Here is a 26,539-nt window from a genome sequence, read left to right as displayed (position 1 = left end):
ACTTTGAATATATCAGCCCACTGTCTTCTGGCCTCCAAAGTTTCTGATGAGAAATCTGTTCATGATCTTACTGAGGATTTCTTGTATGTGATGAGTTGCTTCTCTCTTGCTGCTTTAAAGATTCTCTTTTTGTCTTTAGCTTTCAAAAGTTTGATTATAATGTGTCTCAACATGGGTCACTTTGATTTCATTTTATTTCAGCTTCTTGGATGTTTATATTCATGTCTTTCATCTAATTTAGGAATCATTCAGCCATTGTTTATTCAAATGTTCTCTCTGCCCCATTCTCTCCTCTCCTTCTGAGATTCCAAGAATGCATATGTTGGTCTGCTTGATGGTGTGCTACAGGTCTGTCCCTTAGGCTCTGTTTACTTTTCTTCAATCTTTTTACTTTCCCTTCCTCAGAGTCAATAATTTCCATTATCCTATCTTCAAGTTCATTGATTATTTCTTCTGCCTGCTCAATTCTTCCTTCAAACCCCTCTAGAGAATTCTTTGTTTTAGTTATTGTGCTTTTTAGCTCCAGAATTTGCTGTTGTTGTTGTTAGGATTCTATCTCTTTATTCGTATTTCCATTTTGTTTAAATATGGTTTTATTGACTTTCTCCACATCGTCCTTTAGTTCTTTGAGCATGTTTAAGACAATTTTTTAAAAAATCTTTTTAAAGTCTTTGCCTACTAGATCTGCCATTAGGTCTTCTTCAGAGATGATTTCTGTTGATTTATTATTTTCCTTTTAATGGGCCATACTTTCCTGTTTCTTTGTATGCCTTGTGATTTTTTTGTTGAAAACTGGATATTTGAATCTAATAATGTTGTAACTCTAAAAATACATTCTTCTCCTTCTCCAGGAAGACTGCTTTTTTTCATTGTTTTTACCTATTGTTTCAGTTAGTTTTTAAAATTTGTTTGTTTGTTTGTTGTAGGCTGTCTGTTCAAAGGATCAGCCTGAGGTATAAATTTAACGTATTCTAAAGTCTTTTCTGAGCCTGCATCTTTCCGTGGTCATGCATGGTCACTTTCTAATTTTCCCTGTATGTGCAGTTGTTTTTGAAAGTCCAAATCTTTAATGAAGAGAGGGGGGAAGAAAGGGTGCTTGCCACTTCAATCTTCTGGAAGTTACTTTAGCCAGAGGGGGAGGGGCTTGAAAGTATAAAGGGAGGTGCACCAACAATAGCCACCCTTTTCTTTCTTTGTACATCTGTGCTCAGAAGCATCAATCAGCAATCAGAGCACAGATCCCTGATATTTGGAAGACAGGGGCCTTACTGCCCATTCAAGTGTCTGCAGGCTGTGGGTAGGCTGCTCCAGAAATGAGTGCAGGCCTTCTGCCAGGGGACCCAGGGGTGAGGATGGGTAGCTGTTACTACACTAAGAGCCAAAATTAAATGAGATTAACTACAACTTACAATTTCCTGTCCAAGCCTCTCCTCAAAGTTGCAAGCCTTCAATAGACTTCTGAGTTCCAGTATGGTTACATCAGACAGATTCTCCTAAAGCAATTATTGTCTAGGTGGGGAGAGACATTCCTGCTACTTCCTCCTCCACCATCTTCCCAGAACCCTCTGCCATAATTTATTTTAAAACATTCCAAGGAATGACGATGACCAGGCATATATTGACAAAAAGATTTTCTGAAGCTGTAAATTATAGCCTCTAGTTCCATTGAAAGTTTTATATTTAAATATTTATTTTTTACACATATTTATGAAAAATGTTTAAAGTAAACTTTAAAAGCTATTAGATTCATAAGACAGACACAACAGTAACAAAGTATTTTGGGTCACTAATTAGGAATTTATAAGGAATGTCTCAAGTTTAGATTTGTCTGCCCTGATAAATGTTCTCTTCCTCAGCTTAGATGTCATATTTGCAGTTAGCAAATGAAGCAATGGCCCCATCTAAACCACACCACCACCCCAGCCCAATTCCTGTTTAATATATTAAACAGAAAAATATACAATCATTTCTAAGCATCTGAATACTCCAAATAAGAAATGAAGATCTTTTATGAGATTAGTAAAAATATCAGAATGTTAGTTACAAAGTCATGAAAGTAACAGCTAAAGTTGAAATATATCACACAAATGCAGAATTGCGCTTTTCATCTGCCTGCATGGAAATTGTCCACAACCTAATTGGGACCACAGAAAGTAAAAGACACAGAAAAGAGCCCCCATCAGGTGATACTCTCAGCAAACACACGGATGACATTTCATACAATGGAGAAACCACACTAATTACAAAGTTTAGTAATTGATTCATGTAACTGCAGATATGAGGAACTGTGTCAGTTAATAGCACTAATTAGAAGGTCCAGAGATAATTGCTTGGAGGAACAGTACTTGTGCCACAAGGAAAGTGCCAAATCTACTACTGCAGCTGAATTGAGGGGATAAACGAAGATGTTTTTCAAACTGAAATGATTGAAACATTGCAAGCGTTTGTGCACTCATGATTCTGCTGCAAGGTCAGGAAGATGTAATGGTCCTATACAGCATGAATTTTCTGAAATCCCAAGATTCAACCAACACACGTTGTTTTATTCAGAGTGAAGCTCTCATATGTAAATGTTTCTCTATAGCTCCAAAATGCATATTGAATGATGAAACCAAAATGGGGAAATCTAACAAAATACAAGCTCCTAGAGTCCATCTGGTTTCAGCTTTCAGTGAAGCATTAGATCAGGGTACCACTCTGTTTTCATACTGAAGTGTGTTGGCATGCAAAGTAAGAGTTGTCAAGAATGTGTGAGTTGAAATGAGGACTTTTTACAAATGAATCTCACCTTGCAGATTTGTTGAAGGATATTCCTAGTTTAAACAAAATAGCTTATTTACTAACATTTTTGTTTACCTGCAGTTAAATTCAAAGCTGCAAATTTTTAAAATTTAAAAATGTGTAAAATGTGTGTGTGTGTTAACAAGTATTAAAGATTCAAAGCAAAATGCAACTTTGGTGAAGTGAAGTTAAAATGGTTCACATCTGATACTTAGCCAATGTTACTAGTGAATTGTTAAGATTAGTATGTTGTTATCAAAATGTGCTGAAATAAAAAGCTTCACCTTTCTTTTGAATTAATTTATTAGGCAAAATTTGATTGTAGTAGGTTGAAGATGGTAGTAGGAAGTTTCACAAGAAACTTCCACAGGAATGAAAGTAGGCTTTTCAAGTATAAAGTTTGATCTAAATGAAGTTACATATCAAAATGTCAAAAGTCATCAAATTGTACACTTTAAATGGGTAGATTTTTATATAAATTATACCTCAATAAAATGATTAGGTTCACAGAAGCAAACTGAAGTTTCTAATAAAAACTCAGAAACTTAGGAAGATTAGCCCTGAGCTAACTACTGCCAGTCCTCCTATTTTTTGCTGAGGAAGCCTGGCCCTGAGCTAACATCCATGCCCATCTTCCTGTACTTTTTTATATGTGGGACACCTACCACCACATGGCATGCCAAGCGGTGCCATGTCTACCCCTGGGATCCGAACCGGTGAACCCCAGGCCGCAGAGAAGCAGAACGTGTGAACTTAACAGCTGCACCACTGGGCTGGCCCCCACTGAAAATATTTTATTAGAAGTTTAACACTACACTAATATTTTGTATTTTATCTATGTTATTATAAGTAGATACTGAATTTTTTCACCCAGTCCCATATAGATGGCCCCAAATTCCTTCCAACTCATCCCGATGTGCTATACAAAAATTAAAAATCCCAAGAAATGAAAAACTTATATGTGGCAGAGATTTCTAGCTATCCATCAAAATACATTCTCCTCTTCATTCACAGTGTGTGGGCTGAAATGTTGTTCTCCATTATTCATGCACTCCCTCTATTAGAATTAAAAACCCACACCTTTGCTATATGAGTATGCAGCATCTCTCAATAGAGGAGGCAGAGTATTCTCCCGCCCTGTTGATGTTGGACTTGGTCACATGACTTACTTTGATCACTGGAATGTGGATGAAAGTGACAATGTGGCCTTTCTAGCTGAACCTCCAAAGGGATCAAGCATTTCTGCTCACTCCACGCACTTCTCTCATGAGAAGAACGTGCCCCAAAGAGAACACTGCCTTTTCATCCTGAGCCCCAGAAAAACCCCAGGTGGAGCAGATCTAAACTCAACCCAAAGCCTTGCACATGCCCAGCCAACCTCTAGACTAATCAGAGCCTTCCAGCACAGCCTAGCTTAGAGCAGCTGAACAGCAGCCAGCATGCAAATTTGTGAGGGTGAAAATAAATTCTTGTTGTTTAAAAGCCACCAGGTTTAGGAGGGTTTGTTACACAGCATTATTGCAATGAGAGTTGACAAACACAAATACTAATGTATGATTGCTGGACACATGACTACTTCATTAGACTCTATGTCACCTGCAGTTGGATGTAGACATGTGACTAACTTTTTCCCAATGAAATATAAATACAAGTGTTAGATGCCACTTTCAGATAGATTTAGGCAAGACTGTGAGGGTGCTTCCTCTTCTCTCTTCCTACTGGCTGCGACCCAGATATGGAAGTCATTCAGCTTTGATAATCCATATGATAACAGTACCCTAAGGGATAATGGAACAAGGATTTGGAAGGATTCTGGGCACCTGGATGACCCAGGCTGCTCCCCTCGGAACTGCTGGATGAAAGAGAAGTAAGTTCTATATTGTTACAGGCACCATATTTCGAATGCTTTTGTTACAGCCATTTATTTTTACCCTTACTAGTGGAGTTGGGAAACACTGCCTTCTCTGAGAAGTTCTGTGGTATTATTCCTGGAAACTTAGCCCCAAGTCCGCTTCTCTGTCCCACTTCCCCCTCCCCAGTTATTTTATGAGCCTCCCAATATCCTATGAATATCACTTCTTTTCTGGATAATCAGTAGCATCATCTCCCAAAGCTTGTGTGTGACATAGCAGCAAACAGAAGACATAAAGGGAGACAAAAGCCTTGTGAGCCTTTCCTGTCAAGTTCATCTGGAAAAGATTATGACACCCACCATGACCAAGCTCCTGCTGAATGTCTTTACACAAGGCCTTCCAGACCCCACAGTACCTCCCTTCCTCACTCTCTCGCTCAAGGATATTGAACCTTTCAGCTCTTGGTTCATTCAACAAACTTTATGAAGTAGCTACTACACATCAGACACTAGGGAACAAAGACAAATAAAAGTGTATCAGTCAAAATTAACTAGGTTATGCTTCAGTCACAAATGACCTTAAAATCTCAATGACTTCAAACGATAATTTACTTTTTGATTATTCTGCATAACCATCCTATGTCAGCCCCACTCCAGGACCCAGACAAACAGAACAACCTTGAGTATTTGCTGGTCATCATTGCAAAGGGCAAAAGGAAAGACTATGGCTGACCACATGCTGGATTTTAAGGCTTCTGAATGAAAATGTTACACCTCATTTAATTGGCCAAAGCAAGTCCATGGCCAAAGCTGACTTTAATAGAGAGAAGTAAAATAACAACAGCATGGAAGTACAAAGCTCAGCACAGAGAAGAGCAGTGTATCTTTGCAAACAAGAACACAGTCTACCACAAAGAAGGGCCCAGCCTGCCCTCTTCTCCTCTGCGCTTCCACTGTTCTCTTATGTATTTCTCTATCTGCACCTACTGTGCCGTCTCACAATAACTGTGTACATGTCCATCCCTTCCCCACTACTGTGAGCTTCACAAGGAAGGGATCATGTCTTATGCATCATCCCAGCCTAGCACATTGCCTGGTTCCTGGTGACTCTTACTTATTTGGAGAATAAAGGAGTAAATGAGTGGATGGAATCAAGTAGTCCTGGTCTAGAGAAGGTGGGAGATCTGCCAATGAACACTCACAGAACAATCTGGCTCAATATTTAGGAAGTACTAATGGAATGACAATGGCTGCTTCCATTCAACAGGCTTCTTCACCCAGAAGGTACAAAACTACCTCCAAACTGGGATGAGTGAGGGCATGGGATTAGCATTCATGACAAGTATGCTCTTAGTTGTGTCATCCTTTACCGCTTGACTTTGTTGTCAGTCCTTGAAGGAAGGCGGGAGAGAGGGAAGATTAAATAACCATAACTATGGCAGAGGCAGAGACACAAAATAATCCTGATGACAAAGCCAGTCACTGCAATGGGCTGGCTGATGGAGGCTGCCCACAAGCAGCTGGGAGGCTCTCACTCAGGCATCAGCAAGCTGTGCTCAGGGGACATGATTCGAAACCTTAACAAAAACCGCATCCCTGGGCAGACCACCACAGGGCACTCGAAAGCTGTGCTCACAGTGACTTCAACCAAAAATAAATACAGGAACAGAAGACTCTGCTGCCAGCCCACCTGGAACTTGGTTCTTTTCTACGCCTTAGCTGCCTTCTCCACCACACTTGGCTCAAAATTGCCTTTAGACATTTCTAAATATTGAAACCAATCCCTCAGGGCAAGAAATTGCTGTCATTGAGCCACAGCTCTGTGAAAGAGGGGTTATATCTTTTTGGGGGTGTGGGTAAGATATCAATGTAAAACTTGCAGTAATAATAGAATTACAGAATGGCAGAATTGGCAGAAAATTAGACCAAGTGCTTACACCCTCTCATTTTGGTGCTCTGGGCTGGAAGTTCCTTGAGGACAGAGTCCATGTCCATTTGTATATCCAGTGCCCAGCCCAGGGTTTCACCTATAAATGCTGCTCAATACATGTTCATTGAATTAGAGAAGAGGTGGGGAGTAAGCAAGTATTTGTTAAGGGAAAACGAAAATTGAATAAGAGGGTAAATGAATGAAGGCATGCACAGTGTGGAAACTGAGACCCAGGGAATGTGGTTTTGTGCCCAAGATCACACGGTGAGTTGCAGGCAGAGCTGTGATTAAAGGCAGGCCCCCTAGCATCCAGCCAGGGCCTTTTACGGCATCACGAGGCTGTGTTAACCCTGTCTCAGTGCAGGGACTCCCAAGTTCTTTTCTTTCAGCCCCTCACCCCTACTCTTGCCAAGATAGATTTAAGGACTTTCCCTTCACCCCACCCTCAATCGCTGGGTGTCTAGGACCCCATGCTACTTCTCTGGGTTCACAGGTGTCGTGAAGGAGTGCAGGGTAGGGGGACTGTCCTCAAATGACAATCATGCTGCACAGCCTCTGAGTAAAGTTCTGGTGACTGTGGAAGTAAACGCTCCATGGAACCCGACAGAAAGCCAGGTTAGCTGGCTAGCCCCCACTCAGCTGATGAACGATGTTATTCAAGTGTGAGTGCTGACCTGGTTCCCAGCTGGCTCCTGGGTGCTTAAAGGAAGCCCACAAGGCCCCTCCTGGTGGCCCCGGAGGGAAACCTCCTCCCTCTGGCTCCACTGACCTCTGTTCTCTTGGCACCCCACCCACCAGCTAGTCTATGAGCAGGAACCTTTCCTTGGCTTCCCAACACTTGAGCTGTGCCTGAGTCCTCTCCACTCACAGAGGGTGTGGGCTTTTGAAATGCAAAGCCAGAAAGAAACCTTCTTTTCTCTGCTTTCTGCTAAGGAGGGAAAAAAAAGTAACAAATGATGGGGCTCAGGGCTGTGGAGACTACTCAATATCTCCAACATTATCCTGCCACAAAGTGCTTGAGGGTATTCAGAACATTTAACTGGCATTATTTTATTGGACTAAGAATATATCTTTATAAGGTGACTACTTGAAATAATATTTGCTTGTACACATTCTGACATATTTATTTAAAATTAGTTTCATCATCAAAAGTGGAGAATAAAATCAAAGCTTTGTTAAATAACTTACTGAGAACATTAGCAATGCATCCAATTTAAAAAAAAAAATGATCCCCACTGCTGTATAAACCTTTAACTATCTCCACTTACTGCCTAAATATTCCTCTCCAATTTTACTGCACATAAATAGAAAGAAAGGGAAAGAAGGAGGGAGGAATTTTCTAAATTCTTAGTAAATGCCAAGATCGGGACTGTCCTAGGAAAGCCCCCAGTGTCAAGGCCAGCAGGCTCAGTGTCCCATGTTTGCACATTTATATGACTAGAGGGTCTCCTATTAGAACCAGCCTGTCTATAACCTGACTGTTTGATAAAGCCCAACTGAAAGCAGTGTGTGAACACAAGGGCTGGTTTTCCCAACTAAAGCTCAGCAGAAAATCATGTTCTTTACCCAACATTTCAGGGAAAGCGCATCTCTAGTCGGCCTCAGTTACCCAATCTTCCCTGGGCGGCGTCTATGTGGAACTGGACGATGTTAGACCATTTATAGGGAGTAAAATACACACACTCTCCTTGCTCAAGAACCTTCACTTCAGTCACCAGGTAGCTCTGATTGCTGGCACAAAATACAGATATTTCTTAAAGAATTTCTCCTTAGCTTGTCAAAGGGGGAGTTGGGGGGCACTTGTACAAGGTGCAGCCCAGGAAACATGCAGAGCTGATTATTCACCTTTTAACACCAAGAGGCCATCAGGCAGAAAAGGCTGGCCAACCTAGTGGCACTGAAGGAGCCAAAGTTGAAAAATAATCAATCACCTCAGAAGGCAGAGGCAGCAGATGTTGGAAACGCGTTCTATTTAAGGCTTTTTGGCTGCCAGTTGGAGCTAGCTGATAGTTAGGTTCTTGATGCCAGAGATATTTAACCTAATTTTCCCCATGTAAACACTGTGTGAACTCATTAATCCAGAGAGCCCATTTCCTGGGAATAATAATAATAATGAGATTATCAGGTACACGAATGTTCCAGTGCCTTCCTTACTCAATTATTCTGCTGCAGTCTTCCAGAGACAGCTGATGCTATTTTTGAAATGGAAGCAAGAGGCAGAGATCATTGCCCATCACATAGGCAGCTGGCTCCTGGTCCTTCAAGTATTCACTGGGCCCCACCGTACCAGGTCATCACATACAGATACGAAAGGGCCTCAGGTTAGAGATTTTCTATTGATTTCTGTGTCACTTCGGATGACTGAAAGCACATGCTAGCTGTTGTTCACCCAGAGGGCGAGTGTAAGGAAGCTGATGTCAGGGGTGGAGCTGGCCACTCTCGGTTCAGGGCGCCTCTTCTTCTTGGAGCCTCCCTGCTGGCCACAGGCTCCCACTGAGACACAGTTGTCCCTGCAGAGACACCGCCCAAGCCCCATGTCAAACTCGACTGTCCCCAGTCCCAATCCTTTCACATCTGGCTAGTGAATGGTGGGTCAACCTAGCACATTAGTCAGTGATAGGCAAGTAATGGGTGACAATGACCCATGTGTTGTCCCTCCAAATGAACATAATATGCATTTAACTAATGTTTAAGCCTTAATCTGACTTTTGCTAATGATGGGGGTTTTAGGCAATATAGCAGGTATTTTTGGAAAGGAGTTGGGGAAAAGGTCTCATTTCACAACAAATAAGCCACTAGTTATTCTGCTGACATGTTGAGTCAGCTCTGCACATGCCATCTGTGAGAGGAACAGAGGCTCTTAAGTGGGGCGCTAAAGCATTCTTTACACTAAAGAGTCCAACTATCCCAAACTATGGAAATGGCCATGTATTCATTCTCTGGAAACTTGTACAGCTACTGACATTGCAGTTATGAAGATTATGTAGAAGTATGCCAACAAACATTTTAAATTATCCCAAGTGAAAAAAATAAAAATAGTATCTGTACTACAATTGTATCTATTTTTAAAACACATGTAAATGTGGATACTACTTGACACAGTATTAGGAAATGTAAACAGCCCATATGAGTAAGGGGTAGGATTATAGAGCCAGTTCTGTTTTCCTGAAGTTGTCCAGATAAACTTCTTCTCTGGGGAAGAAAATAGTCTAAGGGAAGAGAGGATATTATCACAGACATTCTAGCCTGAATGTTCCAGAGACTCTGAAGGCAGATCAAGGAGGTAAGTGGGCTCAGGTACTGGACTGCGCTGAGTAAAACAAGTAGATACTTAATGCCATTGTTTAAACTCATGCTATCGTTTTAATGAAGCACATTTCTCTCAGATGGGCTGGGAAACTTCAGTGACATTAGAAAAGATCTCTCTCCTCTTGCAGATGGATGCTTTTGGATAAATGGCCTTTCCCCCAAACCGAAAGGCCATCCATCCACAGGCACCCACCTGTCCTAGAGCTGAGGTGAGAGTGTGCTGCCCGTGGAAAGGTGCACATGCTGTCCAGTGCCCAGCATGAGCTCGGAAGGCTGCATTGTTTCCTTCCTCTGTCCTGCTATTAGCCTCAAATCCAGGAAGTGAAGGAAGCAGCCATTTGACTGCTGCTGTTTCCATATCCAATTTGCTAAATTTGGCTGCCAGATTTTCTGACCTGTTCGTCTGAGAGTGAAATCACTTGAGAATTTTCATGGAAGTTTTATTTCAGTTTTTTTTTGTGTGTATGTTGAATCAAAAGCATTTCTGCACAGAAGCTAAAATTCTCTAGAAGATTGATTTCTGGAAACTCCAAAGTTTAAGGGTGGATACAGAACTCCTGTTTTTTTTTTTTTCAAGTTTTCACCAGATTGTTAGTTTGAGATTTTGTCCAACAAAGTGATTCATGCTAACTCCCAGCTCCTCCACCTACCTCCATCACTCCTGCAACAGTGGACACATGGTTACTAAATATCTGCTATTTGTCAGGGACTCCTCAAAGCACTGAGGCTACAGTATGAAAACAGATAAAGGCGTCTGCTCATCATACAGTGAGAAATAATAATAAATGAACAAGAAAAGTAGTAAAATAGGTAGTGATGCATTCTTTGGGAGGAAATAAGCAAGGAAAGGAAGTGGAGGTGTTGAGAGTACAGGTGGATATTACAATTCATTAGCTAGAACTATATGAAATGGCCATTTTGGAGGTCAGTCATGGTTGATCACTGGAAATTTCATATCATTCAATCTGCATGGGTTTTCTTTAGGTGCATAAGAAATTACCACAAACTCAGTGTTCCTGCAAAAATGAAGTGACTGCAAAGATCCTGAGGCATTTGTCTACCTGGATTAAGGTTGGTGTAGCTGGAATGGACTGAGTTAGTATGAGAACAATAGAATCCCAAGTCAGAAGGCACTGTGGGGTGAGTAGGTCATGTAGGGGCTTCTAGGTAATTGAGAGGATTTTGACTCTTACTCTGAGAGAGCTGGGAAGTCAACAAAGGATTTGGAGCAGAGAGGGGACATGATCTAACTTACAAACTAATAAGATCACTTGCTAACCTGTTGAGAACAGACTGAGAACATCAAAGGAAGGAGCAGGGAGACCAATTAGGAATCTGTTTCTGGAATCTAGAGGAGAAATAATGGTGGTTTGGACCTGAGCAGTAGCAATGGAGGTGGTGAGAAGTGATTGGTTCTGGATGTATTTTGAAAGTAGAGCTGAATTTTGCTAATGGACTAGATGTGAGACAAGAGAAAAAGAAAAGTTAAAGATGACTCCAAAGTTTTTGACCTGAGCAACCAAAAGGATGAAACTGCCATTTACGAAAACAAGGAAGGCTGTAGGAAGAGCAAGTTTGTTGGGGAGGTATCAGGAGCTTAGTTTTGGTCAAGCTGAATTTTAACCACCTGTTGGCATCCACGTTGAAATCCCAAGTAGACAACTGTATATACAGTTCTGGGCTCAGGGGAGAGGACTGGCTAAGATAGAAATTTCGGAGTCTGCAGATAGTATTGAAAGCCATGAAACTGGATGAGGTCACCAGGGAGGGATTTGTAGACAGAAAAGAGAAAAAGTCCAAGCACTGAGCCCTGGGACACTCCAATGTTTAGAGGTCAGAGAGATGAGAAGGAATCAGCAAAGGAGACTCAGAACAATTACCCAGTGAGATAAAAATAAAACCAGGGCCTATGGTATCCTGGACTAAGGAACATATTTTCTTTTAGCACTTCGTTATTTCTAGTACTGCACTATACTCCAACTCATCTTGTATTTTCCCCATCCCAGCCCTAAAATCAGCCATTTCTTCAAGGAACCCTGGTCCCATTTGTAGAAGAATGGTATTAGAAACCAAAATCAAGAACTTGAGTATGCTCATTGCTACCATGGTGTCATTGTTCCCAGCTCCTTTCAGCAGACAGAGCTAGATAATATGTGCATGTATGCTCATGCATGTATACACATATATCTCCATTTTTCTGTCTCTATATATCTGTATGTATGTATACTTATATTAAACTAAACGTAAGTTCATATCATGTGTCTAACTCTACTCCAGTACTACAGGGTTCATTCTAGCTTCCTGGCCTTGCTGATCCGTAACTTTCCTCTCTTACAATGAGAAATGTGGCTCCCACCAAAAGGGGTCATTCTTGATCCTGACAGAGCAGTTTCTGTGGAATGTAGGAACCTGAAGCTTGGCTGGAATGTGGTTAAGAGAGAATGAAATGAGAGAAATTGGAGTCAGCAACTGTAGGCTAGAGTGGTTCTCAATATTTAGCATGCATCAGAGTCACCTGGAAGCTTGTTAAAGCACAGATTGCTGGGCCACACCCCAAGAATTTTTGATTCAGTACATCTGGAGTCGAGCCTGAGAATTTGCATTTCTAACAAGCTCCCAGGAATTGCTGATGCTAATACTCCATCTCAAAGCGCATTTTGAGAACCATGGGATTCAAGGAATTCTGCTCGAAAAGGAAGGTAAGAAATGGAGCAGTAACTGGAGGGTGCAGTGGGTCATGAGAAGTCTTTTGGGTGTGCACACGCATGAGTGTGTGTGTGTGTGTGTGTGCACATGCACATATATGTGTATTCAGGAAAGAAGTAATGACACATTTTTAGTCTAATGACAAGAGTCCAGTAAAGAAAATAATAGTGATGCAAGAGATGGGGGTGGTGGGGTGAAGGGCATAGCTGGAGAAAAATCCTTGAGGTGGTGAGAGAGGACAAAATCAGCACCAAGAATGAGCTGGTCTTAAAGAGGAGCATGTTCAGTTCACTCGTAGTAACAGGAGCACAGGCAGAGTGTATCAGAAAAAATGGAGGAAGCTAAGGAGAGGTGGTCTTGTAAATTTTCTTGGGATTGCCTCTCATTTCTCAGTGAAAGAAAGCACAAGTTCATTGGCTCAGATAGAGGCTGAGGGGATGATGTTAGAGGTTGGAGGCGAAACGCTAAATAATCCCCTAGGAGAATGGGAGCGTGAGTAGACTGGGGAAGTGTAGAATGATTGCCTCACAGCATCATGGTCTCTCTGGGTGTTAGTGATCAGGAATGAAAGTGATACCGGTCAGCGTGGTGGTGGGTTTTTTCCAGCCCCATTCAGAAGTGCAGGGGCAGGTGTGGTGTAGGAGAAGACCTGGATTTGTGCAGGATGTGGTTGTGCAAGGGAAGACAGTGCAGCAGGGGAGGAGAGAATTTGCCTTGTTGACTGTGATGAAAGCACTTCCAATTTCTGTTTCCCTTATGAAATATTCAGTATAAACGTTTTCTAAATTTATCTCTCCCATTAGTGAAGTAATAATAATAGCAATTTTGAAGGCTGTGAACATCATGGAAACGTGCTTACAATACATTGTTATTGGAAAAAAGTGGAATACAAAACTGAGTCTGTCCTGGGATTACACTGAAATAAAAACGATGAAAGATCTGGTCAAATCTGGGTCCAGGGAGAAATGCAATGGTTTGATTGACTCAGCAGTGGGATTTGGTAGAATTTCTTTTTTACTTTTTTTTTATTTATGTTCAGTCAGGTCATTAAACATTAATTGAGCATCTATTGATGTGGGGAACTGTGCTAGGCTCCACAAGCACACAAAAGGAGGAGAATGCAAAAAAGACAGAAGAGGAGGAGGAGAAATTATAGTTATTTCACTTAAGAAGCTTATAGGCTAATAAAGATATTGCCATGTTTTTGTTTGCATGACAAATCATTATATTAAACTTATTATCATAAATGTAGCAAATTGGATGTTAGTTTCTTTACCGCACCACATTAGTTAATATTCTTTTGGTTGTAAGTAGCAGAAACCTACTAAAATCAACTAAAGCAAAAAGGGAGATCTGATTTAAAGACTGGATCACAGCACCCCAGGACCGGACACTGGGACCTCAGAAGCACATTAAAGCAGGGATCTGAACACAACTAGTCTCTTTGCCTCTCATCTTATCTCTGCTCTGAATGTTGCCTTTATTCTTCTCTCTTCCTTCCTCATCTCCACAGTCCACATGGTGGAAAATTATGGTCTGGAATAGCTTTATTTGTTACTCGGCCAGTCATGGGAAAAAGAATGATCTCTCTCTCTCTCTCTCTAAATCTCTCATCTAACACGCAACATTTCCTTTTTGGTTGAGACAGCCATCACTGAACTGATGAAATAGCAGAGTCTAAGAAAGGTATTTTTGCTACATTGGGGTCAGATAGCCACCTCTGAACCAATCAAATGTGGCCAAGGGCTGCATTATAATTTCAAACCATAGCTGCTGAGAGTCCCACCACTGTAAGCATGTGGATGGAAGCAACAGGCCATTCTCAAAAATATCAGGGCTATCATCCAAGTAGGTATCAGTCACATTCCTTCTCTTTTCTACCTAACACATACACACACTCTTCCACTACACATAAAAAAACAAAAATGGCCTTTCCTAAGACAATAACAACTATCTTCTCCCCAATGGCTACTGCACCAAGAGGAGATTTCACAGACCCACTGTTCTTCATTCAGGATCTTTAGGTAGTGTTTATTATTTCTTTAGTGTGATTTCAATCCGGTCCAGATATAGCTCTTCCTGATTTTGCAACTGGTGAGAAAATGATAAGTGTACCTTTACCCAATATACAATGGTGGAGAAAAAACAAGATAACTACAAAAAACAAACAAAACACCTCCAGTTGGACACTGGCCCCAAATATATATCTCATCATTTTTTGTTGGACTGTAAGGCACATGAAATTATTGGTGTATTTCATGGATTACTAATAATTTCCATTTGGGGGTACTCCACTGACAATACTCCATGAGACAAATCTTTTCATTACCTTTAAAGCTCTAGGTCTGCTAAGTGGTACTTCGAGAATAGGCCCATGTCCATACAGCTTCTGTTTCTTAGCAGAAACACTGAGGAATCTGCTCATCCCTTTTGTATCCATTTAAGGACCTTGGTCTTGGGCCACACATGCAAAATTGGAATATGGGGTATGATAGCAAGGTGGCTCTCCTCGTAAGCTACATTGGAATATTGTCCCTGAACCTCAGGCTTTATCCTGTTCCTGGAAGCTACATCTCTTGGTCTAATGCAGGACCTAGAAGAAGGTGCTTTGTGGGGGGACCTAGGTCCTCCAAGACTTCTCTTTTCTCATTGTCAGATTCTCCATCTTCCTAATGAGAACCTCAATCTTAGTTTTAGAAATGGGGTATAACAGAGAATGCAGCTATTATTATTCACCCAGATGAGTAATTTTATGATCCTATGTTGCCTCAGTTCACTAGCTACTAATAGGAAGGATGTGCCTGGCTGAGTTATATCCCTGTTCTGTCACTCTCTGACTGAGGCTCACCACAGACTGTGACACCACCCTGAGAACACAGAATACAGCCTCGCCTGCCTCCAGTTACAATGCTCCCTTCCCAAGAACAAGTTCTCTACTAGTCAAGATTCTATCACTTGTATTTGAAAGATGTCTTCTCAAAGGACTTAAGAAACAAATGTTGTGAGAGTGAGGAATCACTGGCAGAGATGTAACTCAATTTCGATAATATGAACTAAAACTGGGGATTTAATCCTAATCAAACCTCTGCCTCCCCTGTTTACTCCTTGAGTTGGCTTCACTGATGCCTCTCACTACAGTGGTTTTCTCTGTTTTTCTGGCAATGGGCTGGCAAATGTGGCTGCCAAGTGCTTCTGAGCTTACATGTTACTGGTCTATGTGACTGGAGGGAAAAGAGCTCTTTTTCAACCCCCAGTGGTCAGATGAACCAATCAAGGGTACCTGAGCAACTTGGCTCACATCTTATAAATGTGGGTAAGGAACTCTACCACTGTAACCACAGTGAATGGGGGTGGACAGCTCCCTGATAAAGAGGGGATACAGTTGGTCAACAAACACATAAAACTGTATGTCAACAAGTTTAGATAACTTAGATGAAACAAATTCCTAGAAAGACACAAACTATCAAAACTGACTCAAGATGAAAGAGAAAATCTGCATAAACCCATAACAAGTAAAGAATTCAAGTAGTAAAAATATAAAACTTCCCACAAAGAGAAGTCCAGGCCTAGATGGCTTCACTCATGAGTTCTTCCAAGTATTTAAGGAAGAAAGTGCCAATTATTCACAAACTCTTCCAAGAAAAAGAAAAAGAGGAAATACATTCCAACTCATTTTATGTGACCTGATTCCAAAGCCAAAGACATTATAAGAAAAGAAAATTACAGACCACTATCTCTTACGAATATAGACACAAAAATTCTGAACAAAATATTAGCAAACCAAAGCCAGCAATATATAAAAAATTAATCAACATGACCAAGTAGCATTTATCTCAGGAATACAAACTTAGTTTAACAGCTCCAAGACAATTAATATAATACATGATATCAATAGAATAAAGGACAATACCACATGATAATCTCAGTAGATGCAGAAAAAGCATTTGACAAACTTTAACACCTTGTCATGATAAAAACACTCAGCAAACCAGGAATAAAAGGGAACTTCATCTGTTTGATGAAAGGTATCTACCAAACAACCCATGGCAAACATCCTACTTAATAGTGAAAGACTGAATGCCCTCCCCCCAAAATCAAGAAGACATCTATTCTTACCACTTCTATTCAACGTTGTATAGGAGATCATACCAAAGGCAATTAGGCAAGAAAAATAAATAAAAGGCATCCAGATTGGAAAGGAGGAAAAAAAACTATCTCTATTTTTTTGTGTGTGTGTGTGTGTGAGAAATAATGGCCCTATACTAACATCGGTGGCCAATCTTCCTCTTTTTGCTTGAGAAAGATTGTCCCTGAGCTAACATCTGTGCCAATCTTCCTCTATTTTGTATATGGGATGCCACCACAGCACGGCTTGATGAGTGGTGTATAGGTCCACATCCAGGATCCAAACCCATGAACCCCAGGCCGCCAAAGTGGAGTGAGCAAAATTAACAACTACACCACTGGGCCAACCCCTAAAACTACTTCTATTTTGACATGACCGCATACAGAAAAGTCTGATGAACCCACTAAAAAGCTATTAGAATAAGTTCAACAAAGTTGCAGGACACAAGAGCAATATACAAAAATGAATTGTATTTCTATATACAAGCAATGAACACCTGAAATTTTAATAAAATAATTCCATTTACAAATGCATCAAAAATAAAATACTTAGGAATAAATTTTTAAAGGAGTACAAACTCTAAAAGACTACAAAACATTGTTGAAATACATTAAAGACCTACGTGAAAGACATCCCATCCCAGGTCAATGGATAGGAAGAACAGTAAGTTGGCAGTATTGCCCAAATTGATTTACACATTTAGCGCAATCCTCAACAAAATCCCAACTGGCTTTATTTTTTCACAGAAATTGACAACCTTATCCTAAAATTCATACAGAAATATAAAGGGTCCTGAAGAACCAAAATCATCTTGAGAATAAAGGTAAAAGATTCACAAATTCCAATTTTGAAACTTACTACAAAGAACAATAATCAAGACACTGTTGTCACAAAAGGATGACATTTGGGTCAATGGAACAGAATCAGAGGCACACATCAACCTTTACATTTATGGTCAATTGATTTTCAACAAGGATGTAAAAACAATTCAGTGAGGAAAAGAAGAGCCTTTTCAACAAATGGTGCTGGGACAATTGAATATCTATACACAAAAGAATGAAATTCGACCTATTCCTCACCCTGTGCACACAATGGATCATAGACCTAAATGAGAAGGCTAAAACTATAAACCTCTTAGAGGAAAGCATAGGTATACATCTTTGTGACTTTCAGTTAGGTAAAGTTTTCTTAGATAAGACAGCCAAAGCACTGGCAACAATGGGAAAAATAGATAAATTCACATGATCAAACTTAAAAATTTTTATGCTTGAGTGGATACCATCAAAAACATGAAAAGATAACCCATAGAATGGGAGAAAATATTTGGAAATTATATATCTGATAAGAGAATTATATAGAGAACGTATAAAGAAATCTTACAATTCTTAATAAAAGACAAGCCAATTAAAAAATTGGCAAAGATCTGAATAAATAGTTAAATAAAGATATACAGCTGGCCAATAAACACATGAAAAGATGCCCAACATCTCTAATGAAATCAAAACCACAGTGGTGTACTACTTCACACCCACAATGACTATAATGAAACAGACAGATAATAACAAGTGTTGACGATGATGTGGAGTAATTGGAACCCCATACACTGCTAATGGGAATGCAAAATGATGCAACCACTTTGGAAAACAGTGTGGCAGTTCCTTTAAAAGATTAAACATAAAGTTATCATATGATTCAGCAATTCCACTCCTAGGTATATACATTTTGTATACAAAATAAATGAAGACATATATCCACACAAAAACTTGTACACAAATATTCATAGAAACATTATTGAAAATAGCCAAAAAGTGGAAATAATCCAAATGCTGATACATGCTATAGCATGGATGAACCTTGAAAATGTTATGCCAAGTGAAAGAAACCAATCACAAAAGACTACATATTATATGAATCCATTTATATGAAATGTCCAGAATGGGTGGGGTGCTTGGGGAGAAATGGGAAGGACTGCTAATGGGTGCAAGGCTTCATTCTGGGGCAGTGAAAGTTCTAAACTTGATTTTGCTAATGGTTGCACAACTCTGTGACTATACTACACAATACTTTTAATTGTATGGTATGTGAATTATATCTCAGTAAAGCTGTTATAAAAAATAAAAAGCAATATCTTAATCAAGTGTTGAGATAAGACTCAGGTCATGAAATGTTGAGAGTGAAGCATTCCAGGTTAGGGAAAACATATCCAATGGATCTTCAAGAAAACTTGCAACTCTTTTTTTTGGAAGATTAGCCCTGAGCTCACTACTGCCAATCCTCCTCTTTTTGCTGAAGAAGACAGGACCTTAGCTAACATCCATGCCCATCTTCCTCTATTTTATACGTGAGGCGCCTACCACGGCATGGCTTTTTATCAAGTGATGCCATGTCCGAACCGGGGATCCAAACCAGCGACCCCCTCCAAACCAGCGACCCCCTCCGAAGCGGAATGTGCGAACTTAACTGCTATGCCACTGGGCTGGCCCACTTGCAACTCTTAAATTCAGCTAAAGTGATATCACAGTTTATTGTCTCTTAAACGTGCTTCATTAGGGAACACAACATTTGTTTAAGCTTGGATATTTCAATAAAGAGTTGTCTTTTTATTTTAAAATTCCAGGAGAGGAAAAGATGTTAACTCCTCTTATGCTGGTACACCCCCAAATCACCAACTTCCCCAAGATGGTGCTCTAGTGACAATCTTGGATGAGGTTTAAAACTCTCCGAAGTGGAAGTTGTTGACTAAACAAACAAAAACACAACAAAGTTACTCACGTTATACATCCTTGATAATGACATTAAGGTGAATTAATAGTAGAAGGAAATACTGGTGAGATGCTCCCTTTCAATTTCACGACCCTGGAATTGGTAGCTTTTGGAGCGGTTCCAAAGTTTATTTCAGCATGTCAGTGAGTCAGGTCTCAAACTTAAGATCCTTCCATGAGCTAGAATTGAGATCAAGTACAATTAGTGAAGCAGCTGAGAAAATTTCTCAAACAGATCCTGAAATCAATCTCAAATTATAAGATAAATTGCAATTGAGGTAGATACGCCGGCAGCATCTTTGTGCACAAAGGTTTTGAACGCAGGACACATCTCACTCATAATGAAGCAATGCGTTCTAAGAATTGACATTATTCTACTAAACTCTAAGTCCTTTTCAGGTGATATTTAGAATCCTCACTGGCCATGACTTGGGACTCACCGCCAGACACAAATAACTTCCATCCCAAATAATTCTGTTACTTTCAAATCTCCTCTATTTTTGAGAATTCATTTAAGTGAAACTATATTTTCCTATTTTTACTGCCTTTTCTGCACACAAACTTATCATTATAAAAATTTAGTTTGCTCATATTATTCTTCTCCAAAACAAAGAACATGCTGGATAAATTTCACTTTGGAAAACTTCAACCTTAAATACTTAACCCTGCATTACCCTGCTGACACGGGTTCCCCTAAACACAGAAACAGCCATGTCCCATCCCAGCCACCAGAGGGAGGAGTAGAGGCCCTTTCAAGCAATACTATCAGCAATTTTGAAATGCAAAAGCTTTCTCTTTTTCTCCCCCTCAATTTTCCCATAGTACTGGGCACGTTTCTGTTACGCATATATTTTTTTACAAAGGGAAAGTACATTTTCATCATTTTTTCAAATAATAATTGAAATTGTGTGACCAAAACCTCTGAACACACACTCAATCCCCATCTTTTTTTTTTTTTTAAGGATTGGCACCTGGGCTAACAACTGTTGCCAACCATTTTTTTTTTTTTCTGCTTTATTTCCCAACCTCCCCCCGTGCATAGTTGTATATCTTAGTTGCAGTTCCTTCTAGTTGTGGGATGTGGGACGCCGCCTCAACGTGGCCTGACGAGCGGTGAGCGGTGCCACGTCCGCGCCCAGGATCCAAACCCTGGGCCGCAGCAGTGGAGCGCGCGAACTCAACCACTCGGCCACAGAGCCGGTCCCCCTCAATCCCCATCTTGCTCTCAGTTGCATTAGAAGGTTAGCGGCTCCCTTGAAGCTTTCTCTTCTTCTCCCGCCTCTCTGGCCATGCCTCTTCAGTCTCCTTTGATGATGACTCCTCTTCTACCTGATTTCTAACTGTTGGGACTCCACAGACTCTGTCCAAAAAGGAGCTCTTGACCTCCCCCATGATCCTCCTCCTCCTCCACTCCTCCTTGTCTCAGAAATAGCATCTCCACCCACCCCATTTCTTAAACCAGAAACCTGGGAGTCATTCTTAACTCCTCTCTTTCCCTTACCATCTCCACATCCAACCAATCACCAAGTTCTATCAACCTACCAGCTAAATGCATCTTCAATCATTCCCTTCTTTCCACCTACCCTGCCACCACCCTGCTCAAAATCGTCAGTCTCCCAGAACACCCCATCACTAATCCCTCCCTCCTTCAGACTGTCTCCTACTTCTCTTTCAGGTACCACATTCTCAAGAATATCTTAAACTTTGAGTTCCCAAACTTTTTTAGTTTACTTCTCTTTTACCCCAATTTCTAATTATTTATTAATATGGGTACTTTCTCTTATTTTTTTGATGATGATTGCCTCTTCCTCTACACCAGTGCTATCCAATAGAACCAGAATATGAGCCACACGTGTACTTTAAATTTTTCTAGTAGCCACAGGTGAAATTAATTGTATACCTTTTATTTAACTCGGTATATTTAAAATACCATTTTAACATGTAATCAATATGAAAATTATTAATGGAATATTGAACATTCTCTTTTTTGTACTAAGTCTTCACAATCGTTTGTGCATTTTCCACTTACAGCACATCTCCGTTTGGATTGGACAAATTTAAGTACTCAAATAGCCACATGTGACTAGTAGCCACCATACTGGACACTTCTATAACCTCCCTGAGGGCAAAGACCAGGTCAGCTTTGCTCACCATCGCAGAGCCAGCACTTAGTAAGTACCTGAGTATAGTAATTAGGCAATAAATGCTTATTAAATGAATGAATACAAAAAATCTCCATGCTCTTCTCCACAGGATTGCTTTCAGTCAAGTGCATGCTAATGGTAAGTCTTCAGCTTTCACCACAATCATTCCCAGAAGTAACTGTGTTTATCCCTTCTCCATGCATTAAACTGCTGTCAAAGATACTGTTCATCATCATGTCAGTGTTTCTTGCATGGAAAAAAAAAGGTCTATTAAATTTTCCCAGAACTCTCTTTTAACAATTGCTATCATTCATCCTTTCTGAGAGCAAGAACACATAACCTCTTTCCTTCTACCAGGAGCTTCAAGAAAGGAGGCCAGCCCCATCAAATATATTATCTCTTTTGCCAGTATGTTTTCTTCTTCTTCTTTTTTATTTTTTGAAGAAGATTGGCCCTGAGCTAACATCTGTGCTCATCTTCCTCCATTTTATCTGTGGGACACCTGCCACAGCATGGTTTGATAAGCAGTGCGTAGGTCTGCACCTGGGATCCAAACCGGTGAACACTGGGTTGCAGGAACAGAATTTGCGAACTTAACCACTGTGCCACCAGGCTGGCCCCTGTTCTTCATTTTAATGATCTTGGTTTTTCTGTTTTACCCACCTTATTTTTTAGATATATTCTTTATTGTATGCCATCTCAAATATCTCTTTAAAAAGAGCTTAGGTAGAAAATTTTGAAATAAACAATTATGAAAATTAGGATATGCTATAGTTTGCCTGATTTTCTCAGCATCCATTCTACCTTCTGATGGTAATTGCACCTGATCTCCTTTGGGGTACGAGCCTCTCCCCTATTGGTTACACTCTGGGGAGAGGTTCATGAGGGTACCATGTCCAACCAGAGCCAGAAGAAGGGCACTGGACCAACTACGCATCCAGACACTGTGTCATTGGAATCAGACCCTGAGCAGAGGGACAAGACTAACAGGGTTGGATCCATTTTCTCTGGTCACTGCCCAAATTGTCCAGTGCTTCCTGCCCCCAGAGTTTCCTGGTTCCTCTCTGTTTCTCAGCCTATCCTCCAACTGCCTGTGGATACCATGGGCTCCCAGCTACCCTTCCCGGTTTCCTTTGACTTGAGTTCGTTCACAAAGAACTCCAACTTAAAATGTGTCCTGCAGTATGAAAACTGGAAGGCAGAGGGTTGGGTGGGGTGTGGAGGGTGGTCTCAGGCAGAAGCTGTTTTCCAATGCTTACAGAAGCATTTCAATATTTCAGTACCTGGTACAGCCCTACAGTTGGGAACCAGCTAGGTACCACCCTGAATATGAGCTCAGATATAGGTCCGAGAGGAAACATATTAGACCTTTAGCTTTGGATGCCTTGGGCAGAGAAGAGGAGGATGTTCACTCATGCTTTACACAAGCCCATACCACCTGAAATTTTTACAACCAACACGTTCTTGCTTTGTGTGATCTTTTTTAGACCCAGCAAAAATGGCAAAGATTTGCTGCTCTCTATTACCTTCTGGAAGACCATCCCAAGATCCCAGGAAATTACTACCTGACGTTGTATATAATATGAGATGCTACACTTTTATTGCTGCAGACCATGGTACTAATGATGGATAAACAAGAGGAAGGACAGTTTGGGGACAGCTAGTTAAGCATCCAATCCCAGTAACTTAAGTCAAGCAGCAAGATGTTGAAAAAGACCATTGAAAGTTCTCAGCCTGCCACCTTTTCCTCCCTTCCCTTCCAAGAGAGGGAGGCACAAAGGTGAAGTAGAACGTGCACAAGTTGGGCAACACTCAGAGTATTGCTTGGCCTCCCTGGGATGCCTGTGTGGCTGGAGACAACAGGGGCAGCTGGCTCAACCCCCGCCCCTGGCCACAGTGGGAAGCTCAGTGCAGGTGAGGCCCTCCAGCCTGGGGACTATGGCAGCTCCCCTCAGAGCAGGGATGCCCCAAGTGTGGGCTCTGGAGCAGCAGCGGCAGCACCTGGAGCTGCTAGGAAAGCAAATTCTCAGGCCCCACAGCAGCTGAATCAAAGAGCCTGAGGGTGGGGCCCAGCAATCTGTGTTTTAAGGAGCCCTCCAGAGGAGTCTGAGGTGCATAAAGTGTAAGAGTCTTTGCCTTAGGACATCTGTTCCTTTAAGGGAATCCATTGCTGGAGGCCACTTGAAGGGAGGAGCCCTGTGGGAGGCAGGGGGCTCTGTACTCTGCAGGAGAAGAGCTTCCTCCTGGAACCTGGGGGAGACAGGGTACCTTCAGGCTGCTGCTCGTGTATACCATAACCTGGATCACAGGGCTTTGAAGCTTCTAACACTATTATATGAATATAATGAGATATATAGATAATAACATAATGAAACAATAAGGAAAAATACAGTTTTTTTTTTAATTCAAAGGAAAACGTAGATAGAGAAGGGCAAGTTGAGAGGGAAAGTTGGACCTGGGATGATTTAAGAAGGGACTTGCTTCTGAAGAAACACATCCTGCCTGCACAGCCTCCTTGGAGCCTGGAGTTCCACCACCAGATACTGCTCCTGGGCGTGGCAGCCTGCAGATTGTCAGCTGGCACCTCAGTGGGATGAGAGCATCTGAGAGCCCAGAGCAAGGGAGGGGCGGCTGGGCTACTGAAACAGAAGGGGAGAGATGAGAAGATAATCGAAGCACCCCCTTCGCTGTTCTTCCTAACTCTAAACCCTGGTGGGCATGAAGGACTGAACACTTGGAAGGTGGCAAGAAAGTGATGTTTCTTGAAACTGGCGTCTTGGGGATTTCAAGCAAGTTTCACTTTGCTTTCGGACTTGTGGCATAACTCTTCCAGTTTCCCTCAAGAGGCAATATGAGGGAGGGCCAGTGCTCCTCTCAGGACACAGCTCAGGACCCTGCCTCTTACTGTCTCCCTGACCTCAGGAATTTACTTAAGCTCTCTGTGCATCAGTTGTCTGGTCTGTGAAATGGGGTTATAATAGTACAAGTAAGATGCCTGGCATGCAGTAAGTGTTAGCCATTATCATTATTCAAGACTCCTATTATTGGATTAAGTGAATGAAGATTTCATGGTAAGACACTGAAAGACAGGGGCTACCTGGGAGCAAGAATGAAGCATTTCAATTCATCTCATGTTTAGGTCTTAGGTTTCTTAAACTAGAACCACATCAAAGTCCTAGAAATGTCCGCTTTTGTCATTTGGAGCCCCAGGGGGACTGTCAACATCCTGGGTCCTCCTCTGTTTTGGTTGTAAACTTTGGGGGGGGGGTGGGAGGTGTCCTGCTGACCCCCATAGGTAGCATTGTCACTGGCAGGTGAAGAGGGGATGTGAGTGACTCAGGAAACCCACAGGGCAGCCACAGGGCAGCCTCATTCTGTACAAATTAGAGACCTCTCCCAACCAGGGTGGTTGGGAGGAGTGGGGTGGTTCCTTTAAAAGAGTAGACCAGCAGCCCAGGACGGCGGCCTGAGGGCCAAAAGAACCCTACAAGAAAGGGGCAGTCTTGGAAGAAATACTACATATAACACAGTAACAGAAAGTGTTACATATATACCCATAAATAAAGATTACAGTTCCCAGGATCCTTTGAGGTTGGGTGTGGCTATGCATCTAAATTTTGACTAACGGAATGTAAGCAGAAGTGAGCTTATGCTTTTCTGTCTTCTTCCTCTCTGCTGCCCGGAATGCAGACATGATGGCTGGAGCTCCAAGCAGCCATCTTGGACCTTGAGGTGACCTTGAACCTGGAAGCCTGTCTTAACATAGAGAGATAAGAGCCTGAGTCCCTGATGGTTTTATGAAACTGCCCTCCAGTCCTGAATGGCCTACTTCCAGATTTCTTTTATACAAGAGAGAAATAAACTTCCAATTTATTTAATCCACTGTTATTTTTGGCTTTTCTGATACATACAGACAAATGCAATCCCAACTGATGCAGAAATTTGACAGAAGTAAGTTATCTAATAAGATTTTTAAAATTTATATGTATACAACCTAATCAGAGAAACTAGATATTTGATCCTGGTTCCTGTAGAAATGAATAGTGAATATACCAAATGGCAAATGAGGGATAAAGAGGGAACTTTCATATTAAGAAAATACTAATTCCAATAAAAAGATTTTTTTAATCTTAAATTTGTATGCAGTTAATATCTCAGCTTCAAATTATGTAAAGCAAAAAGTGACAGACTACTGGGAGAGATAAATCCTCAAAGTTGGAGATTTTAACTATCTCTCTTAGCAACTGATAGAGCAAGCCAACAAACAAACAAAAGGAGTCCAATTCCCTCCTGGGTATATCTCAAAGAAATGAGATCTTATGTCCACCAGGAAATCTTCAAGAATATTCACAGCAGCTTTACTTACAATAGCCAAAAACTAGACACAACCATTATGTTATCAATAGCAGAATGGATAAATGAATTGTGTTATGTTCATCAACGGAGTATTACACAGCAACTAAAAAGTGGACTCCAATACAGTTCATTCATTAATCACATAGACGTGATGTCGAATGAAAGAAATCAGTTACAGAGTACATATTCTATGATTCCAGGTACATGACATTCAAATATAAATAAAACTGAACTATGAAGATACAAGTCAAAATTGTGTTCGACCCTTAAGGGTTATGAGCTAGAAGAAGGGCAGAAGGGAAACTCTTGAGATACCACAATGTTCCATATCTCTACCTGGGAGGTGATTACAGGGTTGTGTGTATGTGTACATGCAACATTCATCACATCTACCTTTACATTTTACTGAATATGTTATACATCAATAAGTAAAATAAATTGAAGCAGCATTTGGAAGTTTTATGCAAATTAATAATTTCATATCTTCCCAAATATCTAGCATTTTATTTTCTTGTTATAATTATTTAAAGGAAAAGCAATTATTTTTTTCACTAGACACCATGCATACACCCC

At 41.0% G+C, this 26,539-nt stretch overlaps 1 protein-coding gene across 15 annotated transcripts in view; it reads right to left on the bottom strand.

The window, feature by feature from the left end:
- Window positions 1-26,539, bottom strand: part of FRMD3 (FERM domain containing 3) — a 382,586-nt gene that overhangs the window by 289,779 nt on the left and 66,268 nt on the right. For 7 of the 15 annotated variants that reach the window (XM_070495928.1, XM_070495925.1, XM_070495926.1 and 4 more), the window contains one exon: window positions 19,477-19,646. The exons of the other annotated variants lie outside the window; for them this stretch is intronic. In XM_070495928.1, the coding sequence (XP_070352029.1) occupies window positions 19,477-19,500 (24 nt within the window). In that variant the 5' untranslated portion in view covers window positions 19,501-19,646. The remainder of the gene's footprint in view (window positions 1-19,476; window positions 19,647-26,539) is intronic. 15 annotated transcript variants of the gene reach the window in all.

The sequence above is a fragment of the Equus asinus genome, chromosome 23, assembly GCF_041296235.1.
Source record: "Equus asinus isolate D_3611 breed Donkey chromosome 23, EquAss-T2T_v2, whole genome shotgun sequence".
NCBI lineage: Eukaryota > Metazoa > Chordata > Mammalia > Perissodactyla > Equidae > Equus > Equus asinus.
The sequence above is the reverse complement of the archived record's forward strand: the minus strand, read 5'-3'. Positions and strand labels throughout refer to the sequence as shown.